The sequence below is a fragment of the Equus caballus genome, chromosome 15, assembly GCF_041296265.1.
Source record: "Equus caballus isolate H_3958 breed thoroughbred chromosome 15, TB-T2T, whole genome shotgun sequence".
NCBI classification, from domain to species: domain Eukaryota; kingdom Metazoa; phylum Chordata; class Mammalia; order Perissodactyla; family Equidae; genus Equus; species Equus caballus.
Window position 1 is genome coordinate 85,271,828 of NC_091698.1, and position 25,828 is coordinate 85,297,655.

Sequence of the window (25,828 nt, forward strand, 5' to 3'; positions counted from 1 at the left end):
GGTGGGAGGATGGATGCTTCTCAGAGATGGTAAAGTGTAGCCTGGGCAGATGTCCCAAAAGATGTCTGTCTCAGACGTCTTTCCATGGCTCCCAGAGCTAAACAAACAAAAACACCCAAACCCTTCAGGGAGCTGGAAGAGCAGCAGGTTCTCTTCAGGCTCCAAGGCACGGGAGCCAAACTGCATTCAGCTCAGAAGTGGGGAGAATGCCCTCACTCTCAAGAGGTCCGACTGAGCGCCTCAGGCCAGATCCAGGACCAGACACCACCTGTCCCTCACGGTCCTTGTATCTTCTTCCACCCTCCCTTTCCGAGCCCCTCGAGTGGTTTCCGTCCTCCTTGAGCTCAAGTACAAAAACAAAAAGCACAAAATCTTCGTGCAAATCAGCTGTGAAAATAGACACCCAGGGACTCTTCAACTCCAGGACCTCATCAGTTATACCCAGACAAACCCGAATTCTCTTTGGGCTGAGCAGACTTGTGACCTCGTAGACCTGTCAGCAGGATTAGAGATGGGACAGGGGAATCTCTAAGCCCGATGCCTGGCATGTGGTAGCTGCTCACTAAATTGAGGTGGGAGTGGCAGCAATGGAGGCAGAAGAGGAGGAATAAAAAGAAAGAAAGGGAGAAGGAGACGGAAAGGAGAAGACAGTGGTGGTAACGGCCACGGTGATCATTCTTAGCCAAAGCCCAAGACCTAACTCAGTGCTTTGAACCCTCGTTACTCCAAGGGTGGCCCACGCATGAGCAGCATCAACACAGCCAGGAAGCTTGTTAGAAATGCAGAATCTCAGGCCCCACTGCCCACCTACTGAATCAGAACCCACCTTGTAACAAGACCCCCGTGGTTCCTTGCACCTGGAAGTTTAAGAAGCGCTGTTCTAACCTGCAGGTTCTCAGCTGTGGCTCCCCACTGGAATCACCTGGGGGCTTTTTAAGACCTACGGCTCCTTGGGCCCCAGCTGCCGAGATGCGATGTGATGGTGCTGGGTAGGCCCTGTTCGTTGGCTTTTTAAAAGCTCCCCGGGTGATTCCACAGTGCAGCAGAGTTTGAGAACTACTACTCTGACCTACCATGTCAGTTAGGATTGCATTCAGTTATGTGGAAGAGCATCCATGTTTAAAAAAAAAGGAGCCTAGGATCAGGCAGTCCGGAGCCAGGGGCACAGCTCCAGGAAGTAACCCAGGGCCCCGGCTCCTTCAAGCCTCCTGATCTGCCATCTTTACTGTGGGACTGCTGTCCTCAGAGTCACAAAGTGGTTTTTGTGCCTGCAGGCATCTCATCTTCATTCCAGGCAGGAAGAAAAAGGGATGGGAGGAGGAAAAAGGGCAAAATGGACATTCAAAGGCACAGATTGTCTAGTCTTCCTTAGCAAACTTTCTTGGAAGCCCTACCCAGTCCCTTTGGCCATGACTATGTTTATAACTTCATTGGCCAGAACTATGTCACATGGCCACACATAGAGGCAAGGAGACTGGAAAGCAGAGTATTTTAAACCAAACATGGTGTCAGCCTGAACAAGAATTGTAGTTCCGTTAGTAAGAAGGGAGGGGGAAGTGATTTGGTGAAGAATCCAGCAAGGCCAATATACCTACCTGGGATGTGCCTACTGGGCTCCAGTTTCTGCTTTGAGGGATAGTCCTGGCCTCCAGCAAATCCATCCTCCTCTCGGCACCTCCGGGGAGACTTGTACTTGTCAGAGGCCAACATCCCAGCACCGCCTGCCTGCTCCCAACAGCATGGCCTCCACCAGATAGGAATTACCCTCGGGCAGCTGCCAGAGCACCAGCAGCAGACTTTCCCGCACGTTCCCAAGATCTGATGCAGTGACAAGGGATGCTGGTGGCTGGGAGAGGCAGGGAGGCAACCTCAGCTCTCGCGGGAACAGTAATGAAAGCGTGCCCTGCCTCACTTGATCAAATGGGCTAATTTTTGTGAAAGTACTGCGCTGTCAATTGCAAGGAGTAACATGACAGAGAGGTTGGGATGATGATGGTAAGAGTGTTTTGGGGGGATGTGAGGGCTGAGCTCTGACTCTACCAGCTCTCTAATCTCCCCCATTGTTGGGAAACAGCAAGAGGAAGGCTCCCCCTCCCCAGAGTGGCCCAAGGATGCAGGCCCTGAGGCCGCATGGGCTGGCCAGTGGCCCAGAGCTCCCAGCCCCCAGCCCTTTCCCAGGCTGCTCTGCCCTTGCACCCCCAAAGGAGGGGAACAGTCCAGAACTACATTTTACTCTAGCAAATTATTCTGTTTCCAGATGGCTTGGGACCAAAGTAGTGTCACTTTGCTGCAGTCTCTGCATATGGAAGCTGGGCCAGCAGGATGCCTGGGGACACTGCGGGGTCTCTGGGAGAGGCCGCAGAGCTTATAACCAGCAGTGCAACGTCATTGTGGCTGCCCACTGCCTCCAGTCCCAGCGCTGGTCCCTCCGCCCCGTGACCCATGGCGTGTAATTGCAGAGCTGTGCAGGGAGAGCCTGGGTGAACGTGTCAGGCCGGAGCCTCCAGTCCCTGGGGCTGATAAACATTCAACCAGGGGAGAGCCACCTACTTAAGGAATGACGCGGTTAGTTGTACCCTCCACATCCATATCCTGCCTTGGGAACAGAGACAAAAGTCTTGGCTCTACCACTGAAGGATCCTGTGACACCCGCAAACTCACTCCTCCACTCTGGGCCCAATCCAGCTCTCGCTCTCACTCTTCAAGGCAGAATATTACTGTTTCTAAGGTTTACATTTTTAGTAGTTAATAATCATCAAGTGATACAGAATTGAGTCTTTACTATATCCAATAAACACATTCCATATGCCAACGCCACGCCAAGTGACTTACATGTATCTTCTTATTCAACCTTCACAGCAACTCTGTGGAGGTGCTGCTATCACCCGTTTTACAGATGAGGAAAATGAGGCTCAGATAATGAATTACTTAGGATTAAATTTAGTGGCAAATGACAGGGAACCCCAAGTGGCTCACACAAGATAGCTTCCCAGATCACTGGCCACTACGTGCTCTGTCTCTAACACGGAGAATTCCAGGGCCACTTGTCCATGATGGTTCTGCAGCGCTGGGGACCCAGGTTCCTCCTATTTTGTCGCTTTATCTTGCATTCCCAAGGTCGCCTCATTGTCACAAAGGGCTACACCTTCTCTTTAAAGACATTCCCAGAAGTTGCCTGCGCCTCTTCTGCTTGCGTCTCTTTGGCCAGAACTCAGTTGTGTGGCCACAGCCAGCTGCAAGGGAGGCTGGGAAATGTAGTGATCATTTTAGATGGTCATCTGCCCAGCAAAAAATTGGCACTTTATTACAATAAAATTACGAATGATTAATGGCACAGACTGCCCATAGAGTCACACTGCCTGGGTTTAATCTTGTCTCCATCACTTGCCAATGTGTGACCTTGGGTAGTTCATTCGCTCACTTAGCCAGCAAATACTCATTGAGTGCCTACTGTGTTCCAGGCATTGTTCTAGCAGCTAGAGATACAGTAGTGACCAAAAAGACGAGAACTTCTGCCCTTGTGGAATTGGCATTCTAGTGGAGGGAAGCAAACGAGCTAAGGAGCGGCACACACAGTGTGTCAGGCAGTATCGGTGCTGGGAGAGAGGCCAAGCAGGGAAAGGGGCAGGAAGGACGATGTTCGACAGGTTCTGGGTAGCGCCCTGGTGAGAAGCTGGCCTTTGAATCAAGACCCAGAGGATCTCTGGGGTGAGTGTTCCAGTGAGGGGACCCCGGTGCAAAGGCCCTGAGGCAGGAGTGTGCCTCGCCTGATGGAGGACTGGCGAGAGGCAGAGCGAGGGCAGGGCAGACCCTGGGCTTTCCTGTGGCTGAGATGGGAGCCTGTGAGAGAGGTGCTGGGGGAGGAATGAAGGACAATGAACGGGCTCACTCTGGCTGCTCTGTTGAGAACAGACTGAAGGGGGTGGAATGAGAGGCGGGAGACCAGCTGGGAGGCTGCTGTGGATCCTAGAGAGAGGCGACAGTGGCTGGACCAGGGCGGAGGCAGTGCAGGGGGGAGAGGTCATCCGGCTGGGTTTTCTCTCTCTTGAAGTTGGAGCTGGGAGGGTCTGCTGATCCCTCAGCTGTGGGGGACAAGGGAAGGAGACAGTCAAGGAGGACTCCGAGATCATTGGCCGAGTGACTTGAGGGTGGCGTTGCCCATTTGCAGCAGGTTTGGGGGCAGGGTGGAGGGCGCCTACCAGGAGTTTGGGTTTGGACGGACCTATCAGACCTGCAAGCGGAGAGGGCGGGAAGCAGGTGAATATACGCGCCTCAGGTCAGGAGGAGCCCAGGCTGGAGATGTAAATTTGGGATTCATCAGTGTATAGAGGATATTTAAAGGCAAGAGGCTGAAATGAGATTAAGGAAGTGAGCGTGGTTATTTAATCTCTGTGTGCCTCAGTTTCTATAACTGTCATGAGGATTCAGGCAGTGGAATATAAAGCCTTCAGACCATTGCCTGGCACATCTGTGTCTGCCATGGTGATAATGACTATACTTGACTAATTTATTGCATTTACTACATGGCTGATGAGTGGTGCAGGGACTGTGCTGGGTGTCCTAGGGGAGGGCTGCCAAGAATGTCGGTACAACCGTCTCATCGTGGCATTCAAGGCCCTTCGAAGCTCCACCCACCTCCCAGACTTAACCTCTGACCTTCTCCCAAGCCTCTGTTCCCCTCACACCAGACTGATCACCCCAGTGCTGTTCTTTTTCTGCCACTGTCCCTAGCGACTCTGGCACCTCCTCCAGTTGCCATCTCTGAAGACCCAAGCCTTTTAGTCCTTCTTTGATGCCTTGTCCTCCAAGAGTCTTCCTCATTCACACCCCCAGCCCCATCCAGAGATGAACAAGCACATCCGGAAACCCTCAGAGTCCTAGGCATGCCTGTTTCTCTCTTCCTGGAGCCAAGCTGCTCAAGGGCCCGACAGTCTCCCCTGCACCCCCAGCCTGGGAGCTCCTTGTGGGCAGGAACCAGCCCGATACATCTCTGCGCCTGATGCAGAGTGACAGGAGCAGGCACGTGTGCCCAGGTCCTCTGGCTCGAAAGCCAGGCCTCCTCCTGCTCCCCGATGCTGCCCAGCTTCCAGCCACCAAAAGACACGTGGCTCGTGAGGTCTGAGACTGGGATTTCCACAGCGTGGTGGGTGCTGTTGGACTCGGGGCCCAGCCAGCCAGGTCTGAATCTCCAGCCTTCCACTCGTTGGTAGTGTACACAAATCATATAACACCTCTGTGCCTGTTTCCCTTTGGTAAAGTGAGACTTACAAAAGGAGAATTGTGAAGATTCAGTGACCTAAAACAGGTGAAGTTCTCAGGACAAATCTGAGCAGGTAGTACCCAATCAATGCTTATTATTATTATTATTACTTTGGGTTATTAACCACCTTCTTCTGTGGCCTGCCCAGCTACTGCAGGGCCTCATCCCTTTGGCCTGCCCAGGTCTCACGGAGTCCTAGGTTCTAGGCCTACCTGGGCCCACTAGGTTCTGCGGGGCACCCCAGAGGCTGGTGGGAGTCTGTGGGGTCCTGGCTGGTACCATGGCCCCCGGGACTCTTGGAGGCCAAGAGAGCCCGCTTCCTCTCAGGCCCTGCCTCCTCTTTGCAGATTTTAATGAGAATGGCTTCATCGACGAGGAGGACCTACAGGAGATCATCCTCCGACTGCTCAACAGTGACGACATGTCGGAGGACCTGCTGACCGACCTCACGAGCCACGTGTGTACCTGGGGCTGTGGGGCTGCGGGTGGGGTGGGCAGGCCATCACCCAAAGCCCCTGGACGGCAGGCAGGGTGAAGTGCCTTGAGGGAGGGGCACATGGCTGGAGGCGACCCCCCAATTTTCTGTCCTTCCTCCAGGATCATGACTCCCTTCCAGGGTCCCCAGAGCATTGTGACAGAGCCACCCACTCCCAGCTGCCCTCCCACCAACACTGCAGTCACTGCAGGCAGGGGGCCCAACAGCATCTTAGCATCAGAGGGACACATCACAACGTTCCCTTCCCCACGTCATCTCAGCACAACACAGTGCCCAGATGCCCCAGAGTGACAGTCCAAAGCGTGGCAGGACATGAAGTCAGCCTTACGAACGCAAGACAGGGCACGGATCCATTTGTCCTGAGACCGTGAGAACCTTTAAGTGTTTTGGGCTGGACTGGAACCAGAAGCAAAGATAAAACCTGAGGGGTCATCGCTGCCTCCCCAAGCTGAGTGCACCTCTTGCAGCACAGAGCCCCAGCCTGTGCCTGAGTGACAGCAGTGCAAGATGTCACCCTGTTCACCCTCCCACCCATTCTCACTGCCAAGTTTGTGCTGGAGGCACTAAGAGGACTCTTCCCATGACGAGACGAGCCCACCAGGTCCCAGACCTCAGTGTACATAACCTCATCTCTCTGCACTTCCGTGTCCTCGCATGGGGTGAGGGGATAGCAGGTGGAGGAGGAGAGTGCCTGCCTCACAAGGGGCAGGGGGGCTCTGGGATGTGTGTTGAGCACCTGGCAGGGAGCCTGACCTGTGGTAGCACTGGGCCTGCGGCACTTCTCCCGGAGCCCTCCGCTCCCATCTCACTTTCTCATACCGGTTCCTCTCTGGCTCTTTCCGCACCCCTGGCCAGGTCCTGAGTGAGTCGGATCTGGACAATGACAACATGCTGTCTTTCTCAGAGTTTGAACACGCAATGGCCAAGTCTCCAGACTTCATGAAGTAAGGCGTTCTGGAGTGGGGGATGCCCAGCACAGTGGGGGGCGGGAAGGGCCCCCCTAGCCTCCCCTCTGCCAAGGGGGCAGCCTTCCCAAGGAGGTCATGAGTTTTCAGGGCACTTTGCAAATTCTTTCAGAATCAGCAAAACTGGAGCTCTTGAGAAATTAGGTAACCTAGAAAGAGGCAGGGAGCGGGTGTTAAAAGGCAAGGGGGAGGATCGCGTTCCAGATCTGCAATGACGTGGGTGATGCAAACTTCCGGTGCTGCCCCTCCACAGCCGCCATCCCTGCAGCTTCTCCCAAAGCCCCCCGGGCTCCAGGACTGACCTTGGGAGCCGCCTTTGCCACTGCCAGGCCTGCTCCCCTGCCCCCGACACCCTCCAGCGGTCACTAGGAGGTGGGAATTTGCATGGGGGTGTGGAGATGCTGGTGGTGGAGCTCAGAGAAGAACTGAAGCCTTTCCAGACCTTGTTGAAGGCAGAAAGGGGCCTTAACGGTCTCATCTGGCCTATGAGATGATTGGCCATCTCCATATTTTCCTGGCCATGTTTCACAGTCTTGTTTGGAACCTTCCAGTTCTGGGAAACACAGCACCCCGAGAGGCAGCCCATTTCGTGATGGAACAGCCCCGCGAGAGCACCCTTCCTGTGATGAGCTGGCACCCGTGTGCATGTGTCTGCTACTCCTGGGCCCTCTTCTGCTCTTGGTCTCATAGTCTAGGTGATTTTGACAGCAAAGGATGCCCACTCAAATGGTTTAACAAGCCAATCAAAAAAGAACAAAGACAGCTAGAGCTCAGAGAGCACCCCGTCAGGCACCCAGGATGGTGATTTTCGCTTTTCTCCGTGCAGAGTCTCTGCCCCTCTCCTCGGCAACTCTACACTTCACTCTATGTGCAAACCAGCATCTCTGCTTTGTCAGACATGATGCCACACACGGCCTCCCCACAGCAGTAAAGTTCATATCTCCCTGGCTCCAAATGACCCTCAGTGACTCCTAAGTAATGTCTCTGAACTCAGACTCCAAATTTCCGGAGAGACAATCTGATTGGCCCTGCTCAGGTCAGGTGTCCACCCCTCTTCCAACCACCTGGCTGAAGGAGAGAGAGGACTCTCCATTCCAACATGGCTGCCACGGGGCTCTGGCTTGGGCAGGCTCTCTAAAAGAGAGTCCACACCTGGGACCACCCCAACCAAGGGTAATTCCTCTTCTTCCTTAACAGCCCAGCACAGAGCTGAGGCTGGAATCCTGTCCTCCTTGAGTTTTTCTTTGAATCTCTCTGATTTCTTTCTATTGGTTCCAGCACGACAATGTTCTGACACCCTTTGCATTCTAGTGATGCTAAAAGCAGCTTAAAGAAGGCTTTGGGTTGGCTTGGGAGATCTGCAAACTGGCCACCACGTGGAGAAAGGGACATGAGAGGTGGGCAAAGGTGTCTCTAGGACTACTGTGAACCCAAAAGTCAGAGGGCATGTCAGCACTGCAGGCTCGAGGTGGCTCAGGGAATTCTTTCTTTCAGCTCCTTTCGGATTCACTTCTGGGGATGCTGATGAGGCCACAAATACCTGATCTGGCGGCCCTGAAGGGGACCACTGGAACTTGGAATTCAACCCCATCCAGGTGCTGGGGGACTCTGAGTAGAAGTATGACTTTGTCCCTGCCCTTCCCTCACTTCTAGAATATCATTTATTCAATAAAACAAAAGAAAAGCCTTTTCCTTACCCCATCAGTCCATCATTTTTTGAATGCAGGGTCACAGAGAAGTACTTTTTATTAACAACTGCTCACTCCAGGGCTTAGGTTTGCTGATGACACTCAGCAAGCTGGGGTGGCCAGTTTTTTTGAGGGCAGGGTTCAAATCCAACCCCATGTCACAGCAGGGACCAGGCCAAATGGGATGCAATTCGCCAAGAAAATACGCATCCTTCCCTCCCTTTGCTGGAGCGCCCCCCACCCCAGCATCTCTCCTTGCATCTCCCGGTGCAGGCTGTACAGAGATGTGCATGTAGTAGTCATTCCAGTTGGCGCCCGGCTTCCCAGTCCTCATTGAGGGAGAGGACATCTTGGCCCCACTTGACACCCGTGGGCCCTTGGGATGCAACAGCGTGTGAACAGCAATCAGTTTATTTGCTTTGCCATTCAGCCAAGTCCTGGAATGAATTTGGCCACCACAGGGGCCGTTTAGGGCCCAGCTGCTCAGGGACTCTGGGACACAGGAACAGCCCCTTACAGGGGTCTCTGAGAGCTGTCAGATGCCTATCTGAGGGGCACACGGTTTTTCTTGTTTACACTGTCCTCGGGGGAGGTGTCTAAACACTGGCTCCCAAGGGAAGGGCTGTTTCACCCTCTCGTGTACTTGAACCTACAGTAGTCGCCTTGCCTTTAGGTCCAGACTCACCCATTGGGGGGGAATAAAGGCCCTGTTGATTGACAGAGTCCCTTGATCAAATCCAGGAGGTGCTGGAATGTTGGAGAACTCCTGTGGTGTGGTGTGGATACACACCTGGCCTGAGGTCCCCATCGCAGTTCCTGTATACTGAGGGGCTGTCACCCACAGCCTGTCCCCTGCAGGCAGGTGGCCTCCCATGAGATAGGAAGCAGCAGCCTGGTGAGAGCAGACCCTCCAGACCCTGGACCTCTCAGGCCACCTCAGGCCTGTGACCTGGGAACCCTTTCGCGGGGTCCACTTCTGGCCTAGAGGCTCCTGAAACAGAGGTTCCTTGAAGAGTGGCTTAGTTCTAGGTCACTCTCTCCCGTCCCCTTCTAGAAACAGTCCCGGGGGTAGATGCCAAATCAGCCTGTCCATGCCAGTCTGGGCAGAATGCAGAACACGGCTGCTTTACAGAGTTTCTTCTCTCAAGCTCTACAGCGTCCTCTGGAATCCAAGGGCTGCGTCATCCCTGCCCCTCCGCCTCCACGTGGACCACAAGCAGGATGTGTAGTGAAAAGGGCTTGAGAGTCAGAAAGACCTGGACTCAAATCCTGGCTGTGTCACTTAAGCTACGTGAACTTGGGCAACTTTCTCAACCTCTCTGAGCCTCAGTGTCTTTATCAGTAAAGTGGGGATAACGCCACCTCCCTCACAGGTCACCGTGTCGACAAAATGATGCTGGGGCAGGCCTCACACAGGAATTCCTTTGCATCTGACACCCAGTGCAGTTGTTCTGGGGTGACTTCATCCTCATTCTCAGAATGAGAATGGGACCAGTGGGAGCAGATGGGAAGTACCTCTGTACATGAGCAACCTGCCACCAAGACTCAGTCCTCGGTTCTACCCGCCTCCCCCTTGGAGGTCACTGGGCATGCTTTTTCCTGCATTGAACCCTTTGCACTGAGCTTTCCACAGCTCTTAAGACACAGTGCTCTGTGACCCTCAAGAGCTGTCCTGCTGTGCCAAATACTCCTGGGGCTCAGAGCAGAGGAATGGGGGATGGTCATGGCTAAAGATTTTATTCCAAAAGCCAACCCGGTCAGGCCCAGTGGCTCCCTGGCATCACGCTCTGAACTCAAAGTAGCAGTCTCTCTTCTGCCGCTCCTGTGGGGAGACCCTCTTCCCGGATGGGAACGTCTGGTAGGTCTTCAGGTTGTCAGGGGAGACTCTTAAAAGGTGCCACTTCTTCTTCGGGGTCAGAGGAGGCCTGGGGGTGAGGATGGAGCCATTGTTAGGCAGTGTGCCGGGGCGGGAGGGCGAAAAACCACCACCTCAGCTCCACAGGCCCGTTCCCCTGCCTGTGTGGACACTGACCCTGCTAGCTGCCCAGCAGCCCAACATCTGATAAGTCACCCTGCATTTGAGATCAGAATGACTTCTATTTGCACCACAGGACAGTGGCTCAGAGTGAGGACGCGGGTGTCAGACAGACCTGGGATGGACTCTGGCCAAGCTCCCGTGTAAAATGGACTAATGTGGACCTCCCTCTTAGCTTTGTTTTGAGGAGTAAATGAGGCCATGCATATAAAGCTCTTAATATAATGCTGGATAAGGGGCAAACACTCAACAAATGTGATAAGAAATGGCGATGGTGGTGATGCTGATGACAGTGATAGTGATCGTGAAGATGGTGATGATGCTGATGGTGATGATGTCACTGGAGCTCAGGGAACAGCAGGGACTTGCCTCAGGCCACAGAAGTGATCAGGGGAATGGCTGAGTGCAGGCACTGACCATCTTACTCCCAATCAACTGTTGGCCCTTTGTGCTGGGCATGAAGCCATCAGCTGCAGTGCAGGCTGCCGGGCGGTTTGGAAGAAGAACGGAGGTGGGGTGTCCTGGGCACCCTGCAGCTGTGGGAGACGCAGATGCTGCCTGGAGCAGTCTCAAGAGGAGACCTGTCCCCAGAGAGGCCTCACACTGTCCTCAAGGACAGAATGGCTCTGAGCCAGCCCAAGGGGTGGAGATGGCCAGCCCAGAGTCCCGGAGCTGGGGTTGGGAGACTTTGGTTCCCTCCAGGTTCTACTCCAACCAGACTTGCCACCCAGCACAAGTTCCTGAGGCCATCGCTGAGCCTCAGTTTCCCAGATTATAAAACGGGCTCGTCTGTCTCACAGAGAGGAGCCTATAGAGGCAGTTAAACCCGTTTCTTTAAAAACCATTAAACTCTGTGGAAAGGGTTGCTGCTTTATCAATAATGATGATGGCAAGGCTCAGGACTCTGGAGGCAAGCAATGGGTCAGCATGGAGTTGGACACCCAAGACCTGTTCACTGACCTCCTGACACCCCCACAGACACCTTGGCAATACAGACTTCTGATCTCCCGGCCTGGACGCCAGGAGGGAGAGCAAGGAAACTGCATGCCCGGATTATCTCACAGGGCAGAGCTGGCCTTCCCTGGGAAAAGAAGCTCTCCTGGATAAAAGCAGCAAGGGGCAGGCAGGGAGGAACTGTCATATTTTGTTAGATGGACAGTTGGACTTTGAAAGATATTTTTAAGTCCCTAGGAGAACACTTTCCCAGTCTGCACTGGGCTGGGAGGGCCGATTCCCGGCTTTGTGTAGTGCCCTCCAGGACCACCAGAGGGCAGCAGCTCCCCGCTGCTGGAAGTGGTCATGCTCACGTTTAGATGCATGCAGCTGCAAGGCTGCCATTGCAGGGGAAGTCTGCAGATTCAGGCCAATAAAGATTGTGGGTTTTGCTCCCAAACTCCCAGTGCATCTGGCTAGGAAAATGCTCTTCCAGATTCCACCCTCGCTCAGGTTCCCGGCATCCCTCCTGAGGCCCTGACGCCCTTGCTCTATAACTCTGGCAACTCATTTCTCAGTCCAAATGTCTGTCTGCCTGGTTGAGAGCAGGTGCCCCATGTTCGTGTGTTTGCTGAATGTGTGGATGAAGGGAGGGCAGGCACTCACAGGTCGGTGGGGAGGGGGTACCGTTCCCACTCCCTCACAGGCAGCACGAAGTAGGGGACCCGGGGTACCATGCCTGTCTTGTCTCGATAGTACTTCCGATGCTGCTGCGCCATCTACAGCTCCACCAAGGAAGAGATGACAAGTTCTCAGGGTGCAGGAGTGACCTCAGGCACCTGCAGTTCCTGCCTGGCTGTACCTGGGCTGGGGGTGGGGGCCGTCTCCCCTAATGCCCCTGGAGGAGTCCCTAGTCAGGTGTCCTCTCAGAACCTCAGCTCCTTGTCTGTCTCATGGGGATACTGACAAGCACCACACTAGCTTTTCTATGGAGAGTAAATAAGACCAGAGACCAGCAGAGGTGAGGGATGTGCAGCCCAGCTTAGCAGGTGGCCCAGGTAAGCTCCACATGGGTTTGTTTCTCCCTTTGCCTCCCTCCTGGACAGGGCATGCTCTGGGTAGAGCCAAGGTGGAGGGCAAAGGCCTTCCCAGGCCCACTGACACTGCCCCAAAGCCCCTCGGAGTCTGACAGCATCAATCTGGTCCTTTCCCAGGGGAGCCTGCCTTTTCATACAGTTCTCCACCCTGAGGACCAGGAGGCACCTGTGTCCTTGAAATCAGGCTGGGAGGGATGTTGGTAAGAGAAGTGAGGGAGAGAGTGAGATTTCCAGGAACGCAGCAGAGAAAGAGCTCGGGCCCCCGCTAAGGTGAGTGAGCGCCTGTGGGGCCCACTGGGAGGTTTCCGAACCAGATCCATGGGGGCTTTAAGAGCCAGAGGAGCAGGACAAGAACAACAGGGTGTGGGCAGGTCCCCTCCATCTGCCTCTCTCCCCCTGAGGGCAGTTAGGCTCCAGGCTGGGGCTGGGGTTGACTTGGCACGTCCTCAGAGGGCCCATGGAGCAGGGAGGTGTCAGGTGGGCCCCAGGTCCAGGTGGGCAAGTACAGCTGAGAGTGGACTTGGGCCTGGAGCTGGGAGGATGCCTCGTGGGCCCTTTGCACACGTGTGATTCATCCTATGGGTGAACCTTGGGCCTTTTTCTCAGGTAGGAGGTAAGCGAGGATCCACAGGGCCAGGAGGCTACTGGACAGAGGGAAGGGGGGTGGGGTGCAGGCAGGGAGGGACGGCGGCAGCCAGCCTGGGGCAGCCCACCTGGTAGAACCACTTGAGTTCAGAGGAGCGGTCACTGTCCAGGTTGAAGCGGGTGTAGCTGGGGGCGCGCAGCCAGTGGTCCCGGGTGTGGGAGCAGTTACTCAGCACGAAGCTGGGGTTTGGGGAGAAGATGGTCGGAAAGTGACCGCCTTTGCTGAAGGGAGTGTAGCTCTTCTCCAGGGCTGCGTTGCGGTGGTCCTGGAAGTACTTGAGGGTGGTGGCGCTATAGGGGGAGCCGAGGGAGAAGGCCACACTGGGAACATGGCCTTGGTACCTGTGATAGCAGTGGGGCAAGGGAGGGAGAGATCAGTGAAGGGCTCACTGGGGGTGAAGTTGGTGGGCCCCACTCGCCTCCTCTGGGCCTCGAGAGGCTTCCTAAGGTGCACTGCCCACCTCGGGTCTCTGAGGAAGGACAAGTCAAGGAGACTCTGGGCCTCTTCCTTCCCCGAACCTCTAGGATGGTCATCTCTGCAGACCAGAGGCTTACACAGGGGCCAGAACACCTGGGTTCCAGTCCTGACCCCTCAGCAAGGCTACAGGCAAACCACTCTCCCTCGATGGCCCTCTGTTTACTCAGGGATCAGCCAGACGATGCAGGGGCCTCCAGCTCTGACATTCTGCAGTTATCTCATTAAAGGGCAGAGAGAATATGAGAAGAAGTTGGTGGGGGCCCAGCATTGAAATGTGACGAGTGTCGGATGTATTATGGCCGAGGCCTGGGTTCAGATGCTGCAGCGTCACTCCTAGAATGATGACGACCTCACAAGACGCCACTCAGCCAGCCTGCAGAGCTCCACCAGGCTTCAGGAGCTCCGAGAGCTTTAAAAGGACCCTCTGCGACCAAGAAGGCCAGTGAGAGGGACAGGAGACTGGCGAGCAGAGACTCCTGGGGACATAGGACAAGCAGACACAGTGCACTCAAGAACCCTGGTTAAGTGAGGCTCACACAGAGAGCCAGACTTGTCTTGGCAAAGTGAGAGGAGAGTCATGGACATCAGAGAGGGTAAGCGTCAGACTCTGGGCCCACAACAAAGATCAAAGCTTTTCCGGTCAGCACGCCTGCCTGAGGGCTTCCCCGTCGCTCCTCACCCTCTGACACCCAGCCCTGCCCCCATGATGCCACTGAAATCGCTTTTGATGAGGTCATCAGTGGCCTTCCTGCAGCACTGGGCATTGTTGCCCTCTCTTCTCGAAACACAGCTCTTAGTATTTATCACACTGTTCTCTCATTTCTGTTGATTTTCACCTACATCTCATTCCTTCTCAGGCTCCTTCTCATGATGCTCCTCTTCTGCCCATTTCCTTTGGGGTCTGTCCTGGGCCCACACAGTCTTCCTAGGTGATGGCATCCAGGCCATGGCCTTAACCTTTACCTGTGTGCAGATGACCCCTGGTCTGCATCTCCAGCCCAGAAGTTCCCTCCAGCTTCAGACTCCCGTAAAAAGTTGCACACTAGACATCGCCCATGGATGTCCCCCGGGCATTGTCTCCCACCCTCTCCATCCCCAGCAGTCTAGTCCATCTCAATGAAGGCCACTCCCCAGATGTCCAAGTCAGAATCGTGGTCATCCATCTCCCTCAGCTTCACCCCTCACATCCATGCAGTCACCGCGCCCTGCAGCTCCATCTCCACCAGCTGAGCTCTAGCCACGTCACCTGCAGCCTGGACCATGGCAGCAGCAGCCTCTCTGTTCTCCTAACTGCACGGCACCTCCAACCCACTTTCCGTACTTCAACCAGATGGAACTTTCTCAAGTCAAATCCTCAGCACGGCCTTCAGGGCCATCTGTGATCTGACCCCTGCCTCCCTCTCCAGCCCCACCATCAACCCTACACCCTGGGCGTGAAGAGCCATTTGCAGTTCTCTACTGTGACTGCTCTTTCTCCTCCCTCCCCGCTTTCTTCCTCTCCTTCTCCTCTGGGTTCTTGCCCTGTGCCTCCTGTCAGCGGGAATGCCAGGTCTGTCCTCTACCACCTCTGCTCCTTGCCTCCCAGCACTAACTGGTCCTTTCAGACTTGCCTAAATATCACTTCTTTGAAGAAGCCTTCCTCACCACCTCTTCTAAGGCCGGATGTGTCCCGCACTCTGTTCCCGTTGCACCCCAAAACCCTTCCACCAGCCATATCTCACTCGGTGCTATTGTCCGCTTCCATCTTTGCCTCCTCTGCTAGACTGGGAGTTTCTTGAGGACAGAGCTGGATCACGTTTTACTTATCTTTGGGCCCGCTGTTCTCAGTACTGGGTCTGGCACATGGTAAGTAGGTAGGAAATGTTTATCGAACAAACGAGAAGATGAGTGGCTGACGTGCTTACAGTACCAGTGACGCTTACGGTTGGACCTACACACACAAACCCCCAAAGACCAGTGGCCATGCTCCCAGGATCGCCAATACATCTCCTGAGACCACCCACCGTGATTCTTGCCCTCAGCTGAGTTCCCTTACCACACATCGAAGCTCCATGAAGCCAGGGAGCCTGCCAGGTCATTGCAACCCGTGGGCTTCTCCATTTTAGGAGCTTGTCCTCCATGGGAGGCTAAAGAACACTGAGGTCTTTGAAGTCAGTGCTTCAGTAATTAGCTCTGAGGGCTGCTTCAGGCCTCAATGTCCTCCCCATAGAATGGGTGTTGGACTAGAATTAGATGGCCGTGCGTGATTTCCTTCTTTAATCTTCAGGTGAAAGGCAAGAAAATTCAGCATGGGGATGACTGATAGGCCTTCCAATTGTTTCCCAATGTAGGCAAAATATAGTCCTTCCTGGCTCCTGTCCTACCCCCCTCAGCAGCTCCACCTTCCAGGAATCCTGCAGCATTGGAGGTTGCCCAGGCCCGAGCAGGCCGAGGAGGGGAAACCCTCCACTGGACTCCAACCTTCCTCCAGCCTCCTCTCTCTTGTCCCTTGGCTTCTCTCTGCCATTGATCCCATGACCCTGGGGGTCCTAACCCTCTCCCACCTGCCTCTGCCCTTCTGCTGGCCCCTCCTGTGTTCCTTGCTGGTGGCCACATCACATCTCTAAGGAACACTCTACCTTCTGCTTTTATTTCTTCCTCTCCTATTCTTGCCTTGACCTCCCTCAGTCTGACCTCTGACCCACCACTTAAATGTGAACCTGTACTTTTTCATTAACGTCACCTAAGATCATCCAATTGCCAAATCCAATGTCCTTGGCTCACACCACCTCTCTGTAACACTCACACTGATGAAGAAACTGATTTGGAAGAAACACAACCTGACAAGTAGAAGCAGAGCTCCTGAGAGTTCTTTGTGTTATGTCTGAAAACCAATCAAAACATAACTCAATGATCAAGAAGTCAAAGACAAGCGGTAGGCAGATGCTCCTTCCTTCACGCCAGTGAGTCCTTCCTTGTGGAGGGAGCTCCCCGCGGAAGTGTCTCCATCTCCCACCCGCCCTTCCACGTTGGAGGTGGAGGAACATCTGCCTGGTGTGTTGAAGGGAAAAAATGGGGCTTGCTGAAGCCCACCACTCCCTCCCCCTTTTCCTTGGAAGCGAGGAAGCCCACACTGCTCCTCCATGCCCTGTTTTGGGTGGACACACGCTGTCCTTCAGGAAGAAAGCCTGCCCCCTCCAGCCCTGCCATCTCATCCTGCAGTTCAGCGTCAGCCCCGCTCTCCTATATCAGCCTCCACTCTTTTATCTGACTTCTCAAGTGGTTCAGAACGTAGGGAATGAAAGTGGTGCTGGTCATCAGGTGCTGCCAAACTCCAACAAAAAGATAACACGGTGACAGAATGAAAACTAAAGAAAGCTTGTCGACGAGATTCTGTAGGGAAAAGAGCATGACCCAACAATAGCAAACTGGCCAATGAGAGCCAGCCCTGACGGCCTAGTGGTTTAAGTTCGGGGCAGTCTGCTTCAGCAGCCCGGGTTCGATTCCTTGGCACTGAACCACACCATCCGTCAGTAGCCATGCTGTGGCAGAGCTCACATAGAAGAACCAGAAGTACTTCCAACTAGAATTACAACTATGTACTGGGGCTTTGGGGAGGAAAAAGAAAGAATTCTCTTTAAAAAAGCCAAAAAAACTGGTCATTCAGTATAAAGGCAGCTGCTGGTCCTTTTTGGCATGAAAGAACTCTGGAAATAAAGAACCCATAGGCTTTTCAGTGACAAAATCCTGCCAACTGGGAGGAGTCAACAGAAAAAAATACTCAGTAACGTAGAAACTCTGTTGGAATGACTGGTGGTTAGGTTCAAATCTACTTAAGGGCAGAACTAGGAATAGCAACTAGGTGAAGGCTGGTTGGAGAATAGAATGTAAATGTTATAAAACCTGTCCAAGTAAAAATAATTTAAGCAACAAAAATTGAGGAGCGGGCGGAGGGGAGATGGGAGTCACTTACTAAGAATTTCTAAAGCAGAGTCAACCCATGACATTTAAAATTGAAACATTTATTTTTAAAAAACCCCACATATAATGACTCTAACTCTTCAATGGTTTTTATCCTCTCTCTCTCCCTCTCTAGATCTTCAGAGGGTTCTTTTAGGAACTAATATCTAAATATGTAAAATGAGTTCACATTTATGTAAAGTCTAGGTATTCTTCCATTTCACTTCTGTGTGTTTCTCTTCAGTTAGGTTCTAATAAGATTAAATTTCATGTTTTCCATTTTGAAACAGCAACTATAGTATGAACATATTTTTATAAAATTGCTTCGTCTACCTTTCTCACCATCCATTCATCCACCCATCCATCTAGTCTTTTCTCTGAATATACACATAAAGAGAAACCCAGAATGAAGTTCACCAAATGCCAATCCTGCTTAATTCTAGGTGTCTAGATTTGGGGTGGTTTGTTGCTTTCTTCTTTGTATCATTTTTTTTAAAAAAGAGAATCAGATGGCCTTAAGAGTTACTTTATTGGAACCTACTGCGTGCTGGCACAATGCTAGGTGTTGGGAACTCAAAGGGCCGCACAGCTCAACCCTCCTTCCTCGAGCCTAGCCCCTCACTCAGTATTCATCGAGTCACGGGCTGTGGGAGCGGGGCTGTGCTGGTGGTCAAGGCTCTGACGCTATTAAACACATGGAGGGACGGCCCATTCCCACGGGGGAGGGAGCATCGGTGGAGCTCCATGCAGAGTATCCCTTGGGTGAGGCTTTGAGGAAAACCTCAGTGTGGAGGGGGATAGACTGGAGTCTGGCTCTCTTCCCCTGCTCACCTTCTAGGTGCTGGTGTTGCCTTCAGGGTCCTCTTTTCAGGGACCCTCTCCCTTGGGAGACGGCGCCCATGTTAGACTTCCAACACCAAGGACACCCAGATCTGTGTCTCCAGCCCCAACCCTTCTCCCAGCTACAGATCCACACACCCGGCTGTCCACGCAGGGCTTGCCCATGGGTGCCAGACGCAGCACGACCGAAACTGGCCTGCTACTCCTCCCTTCCTGGTTAACGCCACGCCACCCACCAGAATCCACCCGAATCCGGGAACCACCCTCCCACCCTCCACACCTAGCCTTTCCTAAAGTCCTGCTTTTGCTCCCTGCTTCACCATTTTCCCGCCACCCTCCTCCGTCCCACTGCCACAAGCCTGCCTCTTCACTCCCCTGAACAGTCTCAAATCTCCTACCTAGTTTCCTAGACCAAGTTTCACCCCCTCCAGCCTGTTGTCCACACTGACGCCAAAGCGATCTTTCACGAACACAGGTCAGATCACCATGGCTCACCTCTCTCTTCTCACCCCCACAGGCGCTCTATGCCCGAAAATGTTACATCTCTGGGACCCCACATGCTCTCCAAGCCTCCAAGGCCTCACAGACCTTCCCTCCACCTGGGATGCCTATCTCCTCCTGCCCCTCGGGGCATTTCCTGCTCCCTCGCAGAGCCAGGGCTCTGCGCCACCTTTCCGGATGGCACACCCTCTACCGAGTATTTCCCCTTCACATCAGGATTGTCATCCTTCATCCACACTCAGATCCACATTAGTTCATCTCTTCTGCTAATCTGTGTTCTCCTTTATCCTCAGCACCTACACAGCACCTGACACGTGACAAGCGCTTAATAAACGTTCACTGGAAGAGGCAGAAGTCCAGAAACCCAGGGGCACCAGGCCCCGGAACGCTGTTTTAAAAGGGGCAAAGCTCTGATGTGCAGAGTGCGTGCTGGCATAAAGCATCCCACCCACAAGGGCGTTTGGGCTCCTTGGAAGAAAGGAGCTATAGAAACATGACGTGTTCCTGTGACTCTTCTCTTTGCCACCCCCAGGCTCTCTGCCATACTCCTCCTCTGCTCCCTGCTTTTCCGCCTTCTTTGAATGCCGAGATATTTGCATCCCAATAGAATAGACCTCTCCTCCGCAATCCTAAACTCGGTCTTGGATTCCGGATTCCGTTCAGAACTTGCTGCTCAGGGAGGGTCTGTGTGATGCTCGCACGTGCACAGGTTCACTTAGTTAGCACTCAGCGGGGAGGCCATGGCTGGCTCAGTCTGTCTGTTGTATGCAGTTGCATTTGTGTGTCTTGGGCATGACCCCATGCAGTTCCATAGAAGAGCCTTCCCGAGGCCCATTTGTGTTGTTTGTGTGGCGGGCAAAGCTGCAGAGAACAGAGGGGAGTGGCAGGTTTCATAACCGGGCACCAAATAGTCCCTATGGCACTGCCACCCCTCCTCCTTGACCCTTTCACCTGTCCCTGCCACTCGCCCACCAGCATATCACACAAGCCAGGAGACTGTGCTGAGCTGGTCCCTCGGTGACGATCCCGTGTGCATGCTAAAGTCCATTGTGGTTCCAGTGCGTACAGCGAGCCGTCCCTCCCTGCCTCTTAATAGCAATGGTTGGCCCCATAGCTAACATTAAAATTAATTACCATGAGCCATCCGGGATCCCATGAGCAGCCTTATTAACTAATTAACTTGTTACTATTCAACGTGTCCTCATTCCACAGGCACCCTCTTCTCCACAACACTTTCTGCTGCGTACGGTTCTGATCAGACCCTTCCCCTGGGCAAAAACTTTCAAGGGCTCCCCATTGCCTGTGAAATTAAGAACGAACCGGGCCAGGCACTCAAGGTCCCGTTTGACATGGGCCCAGTGAGAGGTCTTTCTAGTCTTATCATCTACTTCCAGGTCGCAGCTTTTCCACTCCAGCCAAACAGGCCACTTGCTGCTTTGGAAGCATAAGCTGCCAGTACCTGCACCCTAAGCCTCTCCTTAGGCCGTCCCCTCCATCCGGAACCCACCTCTCTCCTCCCACTGTGATCTTACCCATCCTTCAAGGTACGTCTCAAGTACCCCTTTTCTGGAGCCTCTTCTGACCCACCCATAGACCATGCCTGTCCCCTCCACTGAACTGCCTTCACTCTGTGTGTCCTCACGTCTCCAGTCACCCTCGGCTGTGCTGTAGTTCTCCGGGCCTTTAGCATAGTCTTTCCTCCTGAATTATAAGCTCTGCAGGGAGAGAGGGCTGAATTCTACTCCTATTTGCATCCCTGGCATTCCTGGCGCTCAGTAGACGCTCTGCAAATATTTGTTGAATTGAACTGACAAATGAAGGCACATTTTTAAGGGCTGGTGATTCTTCTGGAGAGAAGGAGGGTCCCTGTTACAAAGCCCAGGTCTCCAGGGGCCCCTGACCCCCTCTTCCTAGGAAGGCCCCTGAATTCCTCAGGGGTGGTGCGTGCGTGAGGCATCATTACCTATCTGGGCACACGGGGTCTCCTACTTCCTCCGGGGCAGGTGGCCTTTGTTTCGTGCCCCAGATGCCCTGGCCTGTCTTCGGGGCGGCACCTCCAGTGACAGGGCCTGGGCTGAAACGGAAGGGGCTCCGGAAATGCAACGGCCAGATCCTCCTTTCCCCTCGCCTGGCCCACATGGCTCTCACCCTGAGACGTGAGGTCTCAGGCCTGAAGAAGCCAGCAGGAGCAGATGGTGGTGTGTACGAGGCAGCTGGGACTGGCTCATACTGGCTCAAGAGAGCCGATTACTAAATCTTGAGGATTTTTGTGAGCCCATTGTTAAACGAGCCAGTATTAATAATTAAATTATATAAAGTTACAATTAAAGAAATTATATGGAAAACAAAGGTGATAAATATTCAAAATGCACCACTACCTAATGCTGTAATTATGTTTTACTATTGTCTGTGTTCTTGAGGTTATTCACGTCTGCCATGTCTGGATGGGGGAATTACTGTGCAGTGATGTGCCACAGCACATTTCTTCCCAACTCTGCGCGTGACACCGTGTTGACAGCTTGAAGTCAGCTACGGCAGGAACATTTATCCCACAGAAAATGGGTGAATGCTCCAGATCAAGGCTTCTTCCCTCCAGAGAGCTGGTTGTTAGACATTGACCAGTGCACCACTGGGTGTGCAGGTCTATTGTACTGGGATTCTGGCGAAAGGGACACAGCCACCTTCGTAGGACCACCCTCTTGACAATGGCAGGTGTGGAATGCGCTGGTTTTAGGGTCCCAAGGTCCCTGAGGCCCAGACCCAGCTCAGCAGCTGCCGTCCCAGGCAGATGGAGAGGGGCGCTGGGGCGCAAGTCCCCCCACCCTCACTCCTGGTGAGAGCTCTGGGCAGGAGCTCTGCGCCCCAGGGGCAGCAGCAGTTGGGCACGAATGAACGCAGAATGGCAGGTCAAGTTCTGGACTGAGAGCCTAGCGAGGTGTGATGGGAGGCAGAGAGCAAGGGGATGGATACCACCGAGATCTGACCTGCAAGGAGGAGGCACAGAGTCTCACTGAGGCCAGTCTCACTCATTACAAAGCCTTACAGTCCCAGGAACTCCAACCCAAGAGTTCCCTGCTCACTGCAGGGATGGCACACAGGCCAGACAGTGGCAAGGTGCCTGAGGGCTGTGCCACCTGGAACAGCAAGAGACCAGACAGAGCACCCTGGCTGCCTAGTCTGAAGACCAGCGTTCTATTTCCCTTGGTACCTAGAATCAGGCCTTGAACGCTGCAGGATCAAAGTAACCATAATAGCTAACAATTGGAGGGGTGGAGGAGCCGGGGTTTTGAAGTCACAAAGACATGGCTGGGCAACTTGCTGAATGACCTTGGCAAGCTGCTCATTTCGCATCTGGGTTGTTGTGAAGATTTTTTTTTTTTTTAAGTTTGTAAAGAGCACAGCACAGTGGCACACAGTCAGTGCTCATACATGGGGGCTCAGGCCAATACTACGGGGCGTCAGGAACCTGGTTCCAGCCCAGCTCTTCCATCACCAGCCTGGGGCTCAGGCAAGTTCCCCTCAGACCTCAGTGATGGCATCTGGAATGGGAGGGGGCTGGGCTACATGATCTTGGAGGTCCTTACCACTGTCAGTATTCTCTGCCTCTCTGAACTAAATGGTAAGGGGATGATTTGAGTGTCAGAAGAGACTGGCTGTGCTGAAAATCCTGCGATTAACGTTTTAAAAGACACACAAAAATAATAATTATCCAAGTGTGGAGGGGAGTCTTGGATTCTTTCATTGAATTAACAAAATTGCCAATGAGGTAGCATTTAGAAACATAAGACGACTCAATTCATTCCTCATCGTTGGGGATTTTTAAGGAGAGCATATCCCTCCCAGAAAGATCCAGCTGAGAAAGCAGCAGATACAGGCTCAGCCGTTCAAACTCGCTCGTCCGGGCTTGGAGCCTCATTTATGATTCACTTGTTATCACAATTTCTAGATCAATCACAGGACAGGGAGCTCCAGGGAACTGCCGACAAGTGGCACTGACAGACAAGCATCCTGGGATTGCTTCTGAAACATGCAGCTCCCTCCCCCACAGCCCGGGACAGAGTGGGGGAGCCGTGGGGGAGGGTTAGGCGCCAAGTGGAGACAGTGGGGGTCTTAAGAAAAAAACATATCAGTGTATAAAATCAAACCTCATGATAAAAACCCAGAATCTATCCAAGGCTGCAAAGATGGCTTTGAACCAAACCTTTTGCATTTGCACCAGACTGGGAGCCCCTCAAAGGCAGCCCCCTACTTGTTTGTCTTAACACAACACCTGGGACATCCCAAGCACTCAAGGAAGGAATGAAAGAATTAATAGGAAAATCCTAAGTCACCTTTCCTAACACACCTGGGTTGACTTCCGGAAGACCTGATGAATCAGCTTTGTCTGATGGGAATGGAGGTAGTGTTTGAGCTCCCCAAGGCCCAGAGAAAGGTCCTGTCTGCAAAGAGGCCGGAATAAAACCACAGCACCAGCCCCTAGTTACCACACTACTTCCGTGTGCAGAAATGATTTTAATATTACAGGTCTTGATTATTCAGCTTCAAAACAATCCAACCTTCATACAAAATATACTGTGAGGTCTTTTTCTCCTTTGGCAGTCTGTTGGGTTTGCAGGAGAGAGCAAGTAGGTTTTTTTTCACCCACATGGAGACCCTGCCCGCAGAATTCTCGAGACATTAATTTCATTCATTCATTCTATACAGATGTGCTGATACTGTGCAGGTTGCTTAGAATCTACCTCCGCCCTCGATGCCCTCGTTGAAGGAGAGAGAAGACAATCGTACACCCCAGAAGAGCAGGTTGGGAGTGGAAATCTCGGACACTTTGGGAGAAAGGGCCAAAGAATGGAAGGCAACAGTCAGACTTGCATCTTCCATGTTTGGGGTTTGAAAACACCCAGAGAAAGGAAAGGGAGGTTTGGCCCCACGTCTGAAAACGCTGAAGGCAAGGCAGCTCTAGGGGCTGGCATGCTTTCAAAGCCAGCATTCTGGGAGGATTAACCGAGATCAGTGGGAGAACTGACCACAGCAGATAGTGCACCCTACTACACATTACTGCTCATCCTGCCTCGCCAGATTCTTCGACACCCCCCACCCCGGGGACCGCCTCCCCGGTCTCCTGCGCTCCTTGAACCGACAAATACTTATTTCGCGCTAATCCTCGGCGCCCCGCCGGGTGCTGCGGGCTGGAAGAGCCTGCTCCTATCTCGGGACTCCTCCCACTCTCGCTCCCGCCTGCGAGTCTCCAAAGCCCCGAGCCAGCGCGGTGTCTGCCTCTCCTCCCGCTTACCCGGACCCCATCCACTGTTGTCTGGGTGGGCTCGGCGCTACTAGGGACCGACGTCCCACGAAGGGGGATCGGCAGCCCCCGCGCGCGCTCAGCCACTGCCTGCTCTGAGAGCGTGCAACCCCGCGAAGCCCACAGAGCCGGGCGAAAAATTGGCGCCCGGGTGCCTTCAAACCCCGAAGGCGCGGGGGCGGCTTTCGACCACCGACGAGGGGTTTTGCGCAGGGGGAAGGGGGACGCCCCCAGGGACTCTGACCGGCAGGTTCAGGCGGGGCGCGGGTGGGCGGCGGCCTTACCCGGGCACGAGGCCGAGGGGCACGTAGGCGGCATTGAACTCGGTCGGGAGGGTGCCTGCGCTGCGAGAGGCCATGGTGGGTGCGGCGAGCCCCCGCGCTCGGGCGCTCTCGGCCGGACGGTAAACAGCCCGGGGTCACCCGGCAACCGCGCGCCTGGTAACGCCAGTGGGGCCGCACTGCCGCCGAGTTCTCGGCCCCGCGCCCCGCTCGCCGTCCTCTTCCTAGAGCAGCCCCGGCAGGGCGCGCCCAGAAGATGCCCCGCATCCCCGCGTGCTCTGCTGTGGACCCCGCAGATCGCCGCTGCCGCCCAAGTTCAGCTTTCACATCCAGGAATGGGCTCATCTCCGAGCTTCACCGCCGGCCGGGGTGTGGTGACGCTCAGATGTGGGACAGAGGTGGAAACTCGGCGGGGAGGCCCGGCTGGATGCGCCCTAAGTGTCCTGTCCGCTGCAGGACTCGCGGTGACCGGGCTTGGGACGCCCTCGCTTTGGAGGCGGCGCAGGGGCCCCAGGAGCCATTCCTCCCCTGTGCTGCCCGCCGCGCCCCAGATCCCCAAGGGGCGGCGTTTTCTCCTTTTAATCTCTGACTCTCCCTGAGAGCTTCCTTCTCACCTCGTCTTACCCGTGAAAATACTCCACAAAAGTGGCTTATAAGTAAGAGGCAGAAAGCAAATCGTGAAAAGGTCTGGGGGTGTGATTTACGTTGGTGCCCAATTCCGCAGTTCGGTGGGGCCTGCCAATGCACAGACTTGGCGTGTTTGCTCCAGAGCGCAAACCTTCGGAATTCCGGGTGAGGTTTTCTTTGTAATAATGCCTGTCTCCTGTAAGTGGTTGGTGACCCCACGCCCGCCAGGATTTCTCCAGTGACCTTCACATCAGCCCTGGGCCTTGTGTAGGGCAGGGCAGGGCCTTAGGTCCTTAATTGGGAGGTAACATGTGATGACAGCCTCCAAGGCGCCAAGCTCTTTGTGACTTGGACCCCAACCTGCTCCCTTCAGCTCCCCTTCCACAGTCCTGGCATCAGTAAGAGCGCTGGGCAGTTCACCCTCGTCCTTTGCAGTCTTGTTTCACCCTGTCGAATGAGAAGTGTCGTTCTCACAGTTTGACTCTGTAAATGGCATGTGGTGAAGACCACACACACTAATGAGCTCACAGGAAGCTGTTGCAACCAGAACTCTCAAAAGACTTCCTCTGACAGATAACAGTGGAATTGGGGGGAGCTGTAGGCTTCCAGAGTTGCAGGAAGTAGGAAAACTGAGGCCTGGGGGAAAGGAACTGAAGAGGAATGAGTGGCTGCAAAGGAGGTGGAAGGACTCTCCACTCATCCTTCAAAATGTGGTCGTATCTGTATGTTTCTAAATTCCCCATG

At 53.9% G+C, this 25,828-nt stretch overlaps 2 protein-coding genes across 6 annotated transcripts in view; one reads left to right on the forward strand and one right to left on the reverse strand.

The window, feature by feature from the left end:
- CIB4 (calcium and integrin binding family member 4) overlaps positions 1 to 8,417 on the forward strand; it is a 98,840-nt gene extending 90,423 nt beyond the window's left edge. For 2 of the 4 annotated variants that reach the window (XR_011426150.1, XR_011426149.1), the window contains 4 exons: positions 5,608 to 5,717; positions 5,858 to 6,415; positions 6,612 to 6,700; positions 8,216 to 8,417. Coding sequence is in view for 2 of the 4 variants with exons in the window: in XM_070235765.1 (XP_070091866.1) it covers positions 5,608 to 5,717; positions 6,612 to 6,700; positions 8,216 to 8,246 (230 nt within the window). In the remaining 2 variants the exon portion in view is untranslated. The remainder of the gene's footprint in view (positions 1 to 5,607; positions 5,718 to 5,857; positions 6,416 to 6,611; positions 6,701 to 8,215) is intronic. The other 2 variants (XM_070235765.1, XM_001502704.6) reach the window with 1 other exon arrangement.
- Positions 8,418 to 10,130: 1,713 nt separating this feature from the next.
- CIMIP2C (ciliary microtubule inner protein 2C) lies at positions 10,131 to 24,612 on the reverse strand. 2 transcript variants are annotated; one of them, XM_001501068.5, is made up of 4 exons: positions 24,461 to 24,612; positions 13,188 to 13,461; positions 12,044 to 12,156; positions 10,131 to 10,334 (listed from the first exon to the last, which is right to left on the reverse strand). In XM_001501068.5, the coding sequence occupies exons 1-4, from the start codon at positions 24,532 to 24,534 to the stop codon at positions 10,190 to 10,192; spliced, it is 606 nt and encodes a 201-aa protein (XP_001501118.1). In that variant the 5' UTR covers positions 24,535 to 24,612; the 3' UTR covers positions 10,131 to 10,189. The 2 variants fall into 2 exon arrangements, with proteins under 2 accessions (XP_001501118.1, XP_070091867.1); XM_070235766.1 differs by having other exon boundaries at positions 13,188 to 13,410; positions 24,461 to 24,609.
- Between the last annotated feature and the right edge of the window lie 1,216 nt (positions 24,613 to 25,828).

What these genes read in the sequence shown, in the direction of transcription:
- CIMIP2C (XM_001501068.5), bottom strand. Translation starts at nt 24,534, where the DNA reads ATGGCCTCTCGCAGCGCAGGCACCCTCCCGACCGAGTTCAATGCCGCC. An exon ending in CCCCTCGGCCTCGTGCCCGG is followed by an intron (nt 13,462 to 24,460) that starts GTAAGGCCGCCG and finishes CTGCTATCACAG; the next exon opens with GTACCAAGGCCATGTTCCCA. An exon ending in AACTCAAGTGGTTCTACCAG is followed by an intron (nt 12,157 to 13,187) that starts GTGGGCTGCCCC and finishes GTGGAGCTGTAG; the next exon opens with ATGGCGCAGCAGCATCGGAA.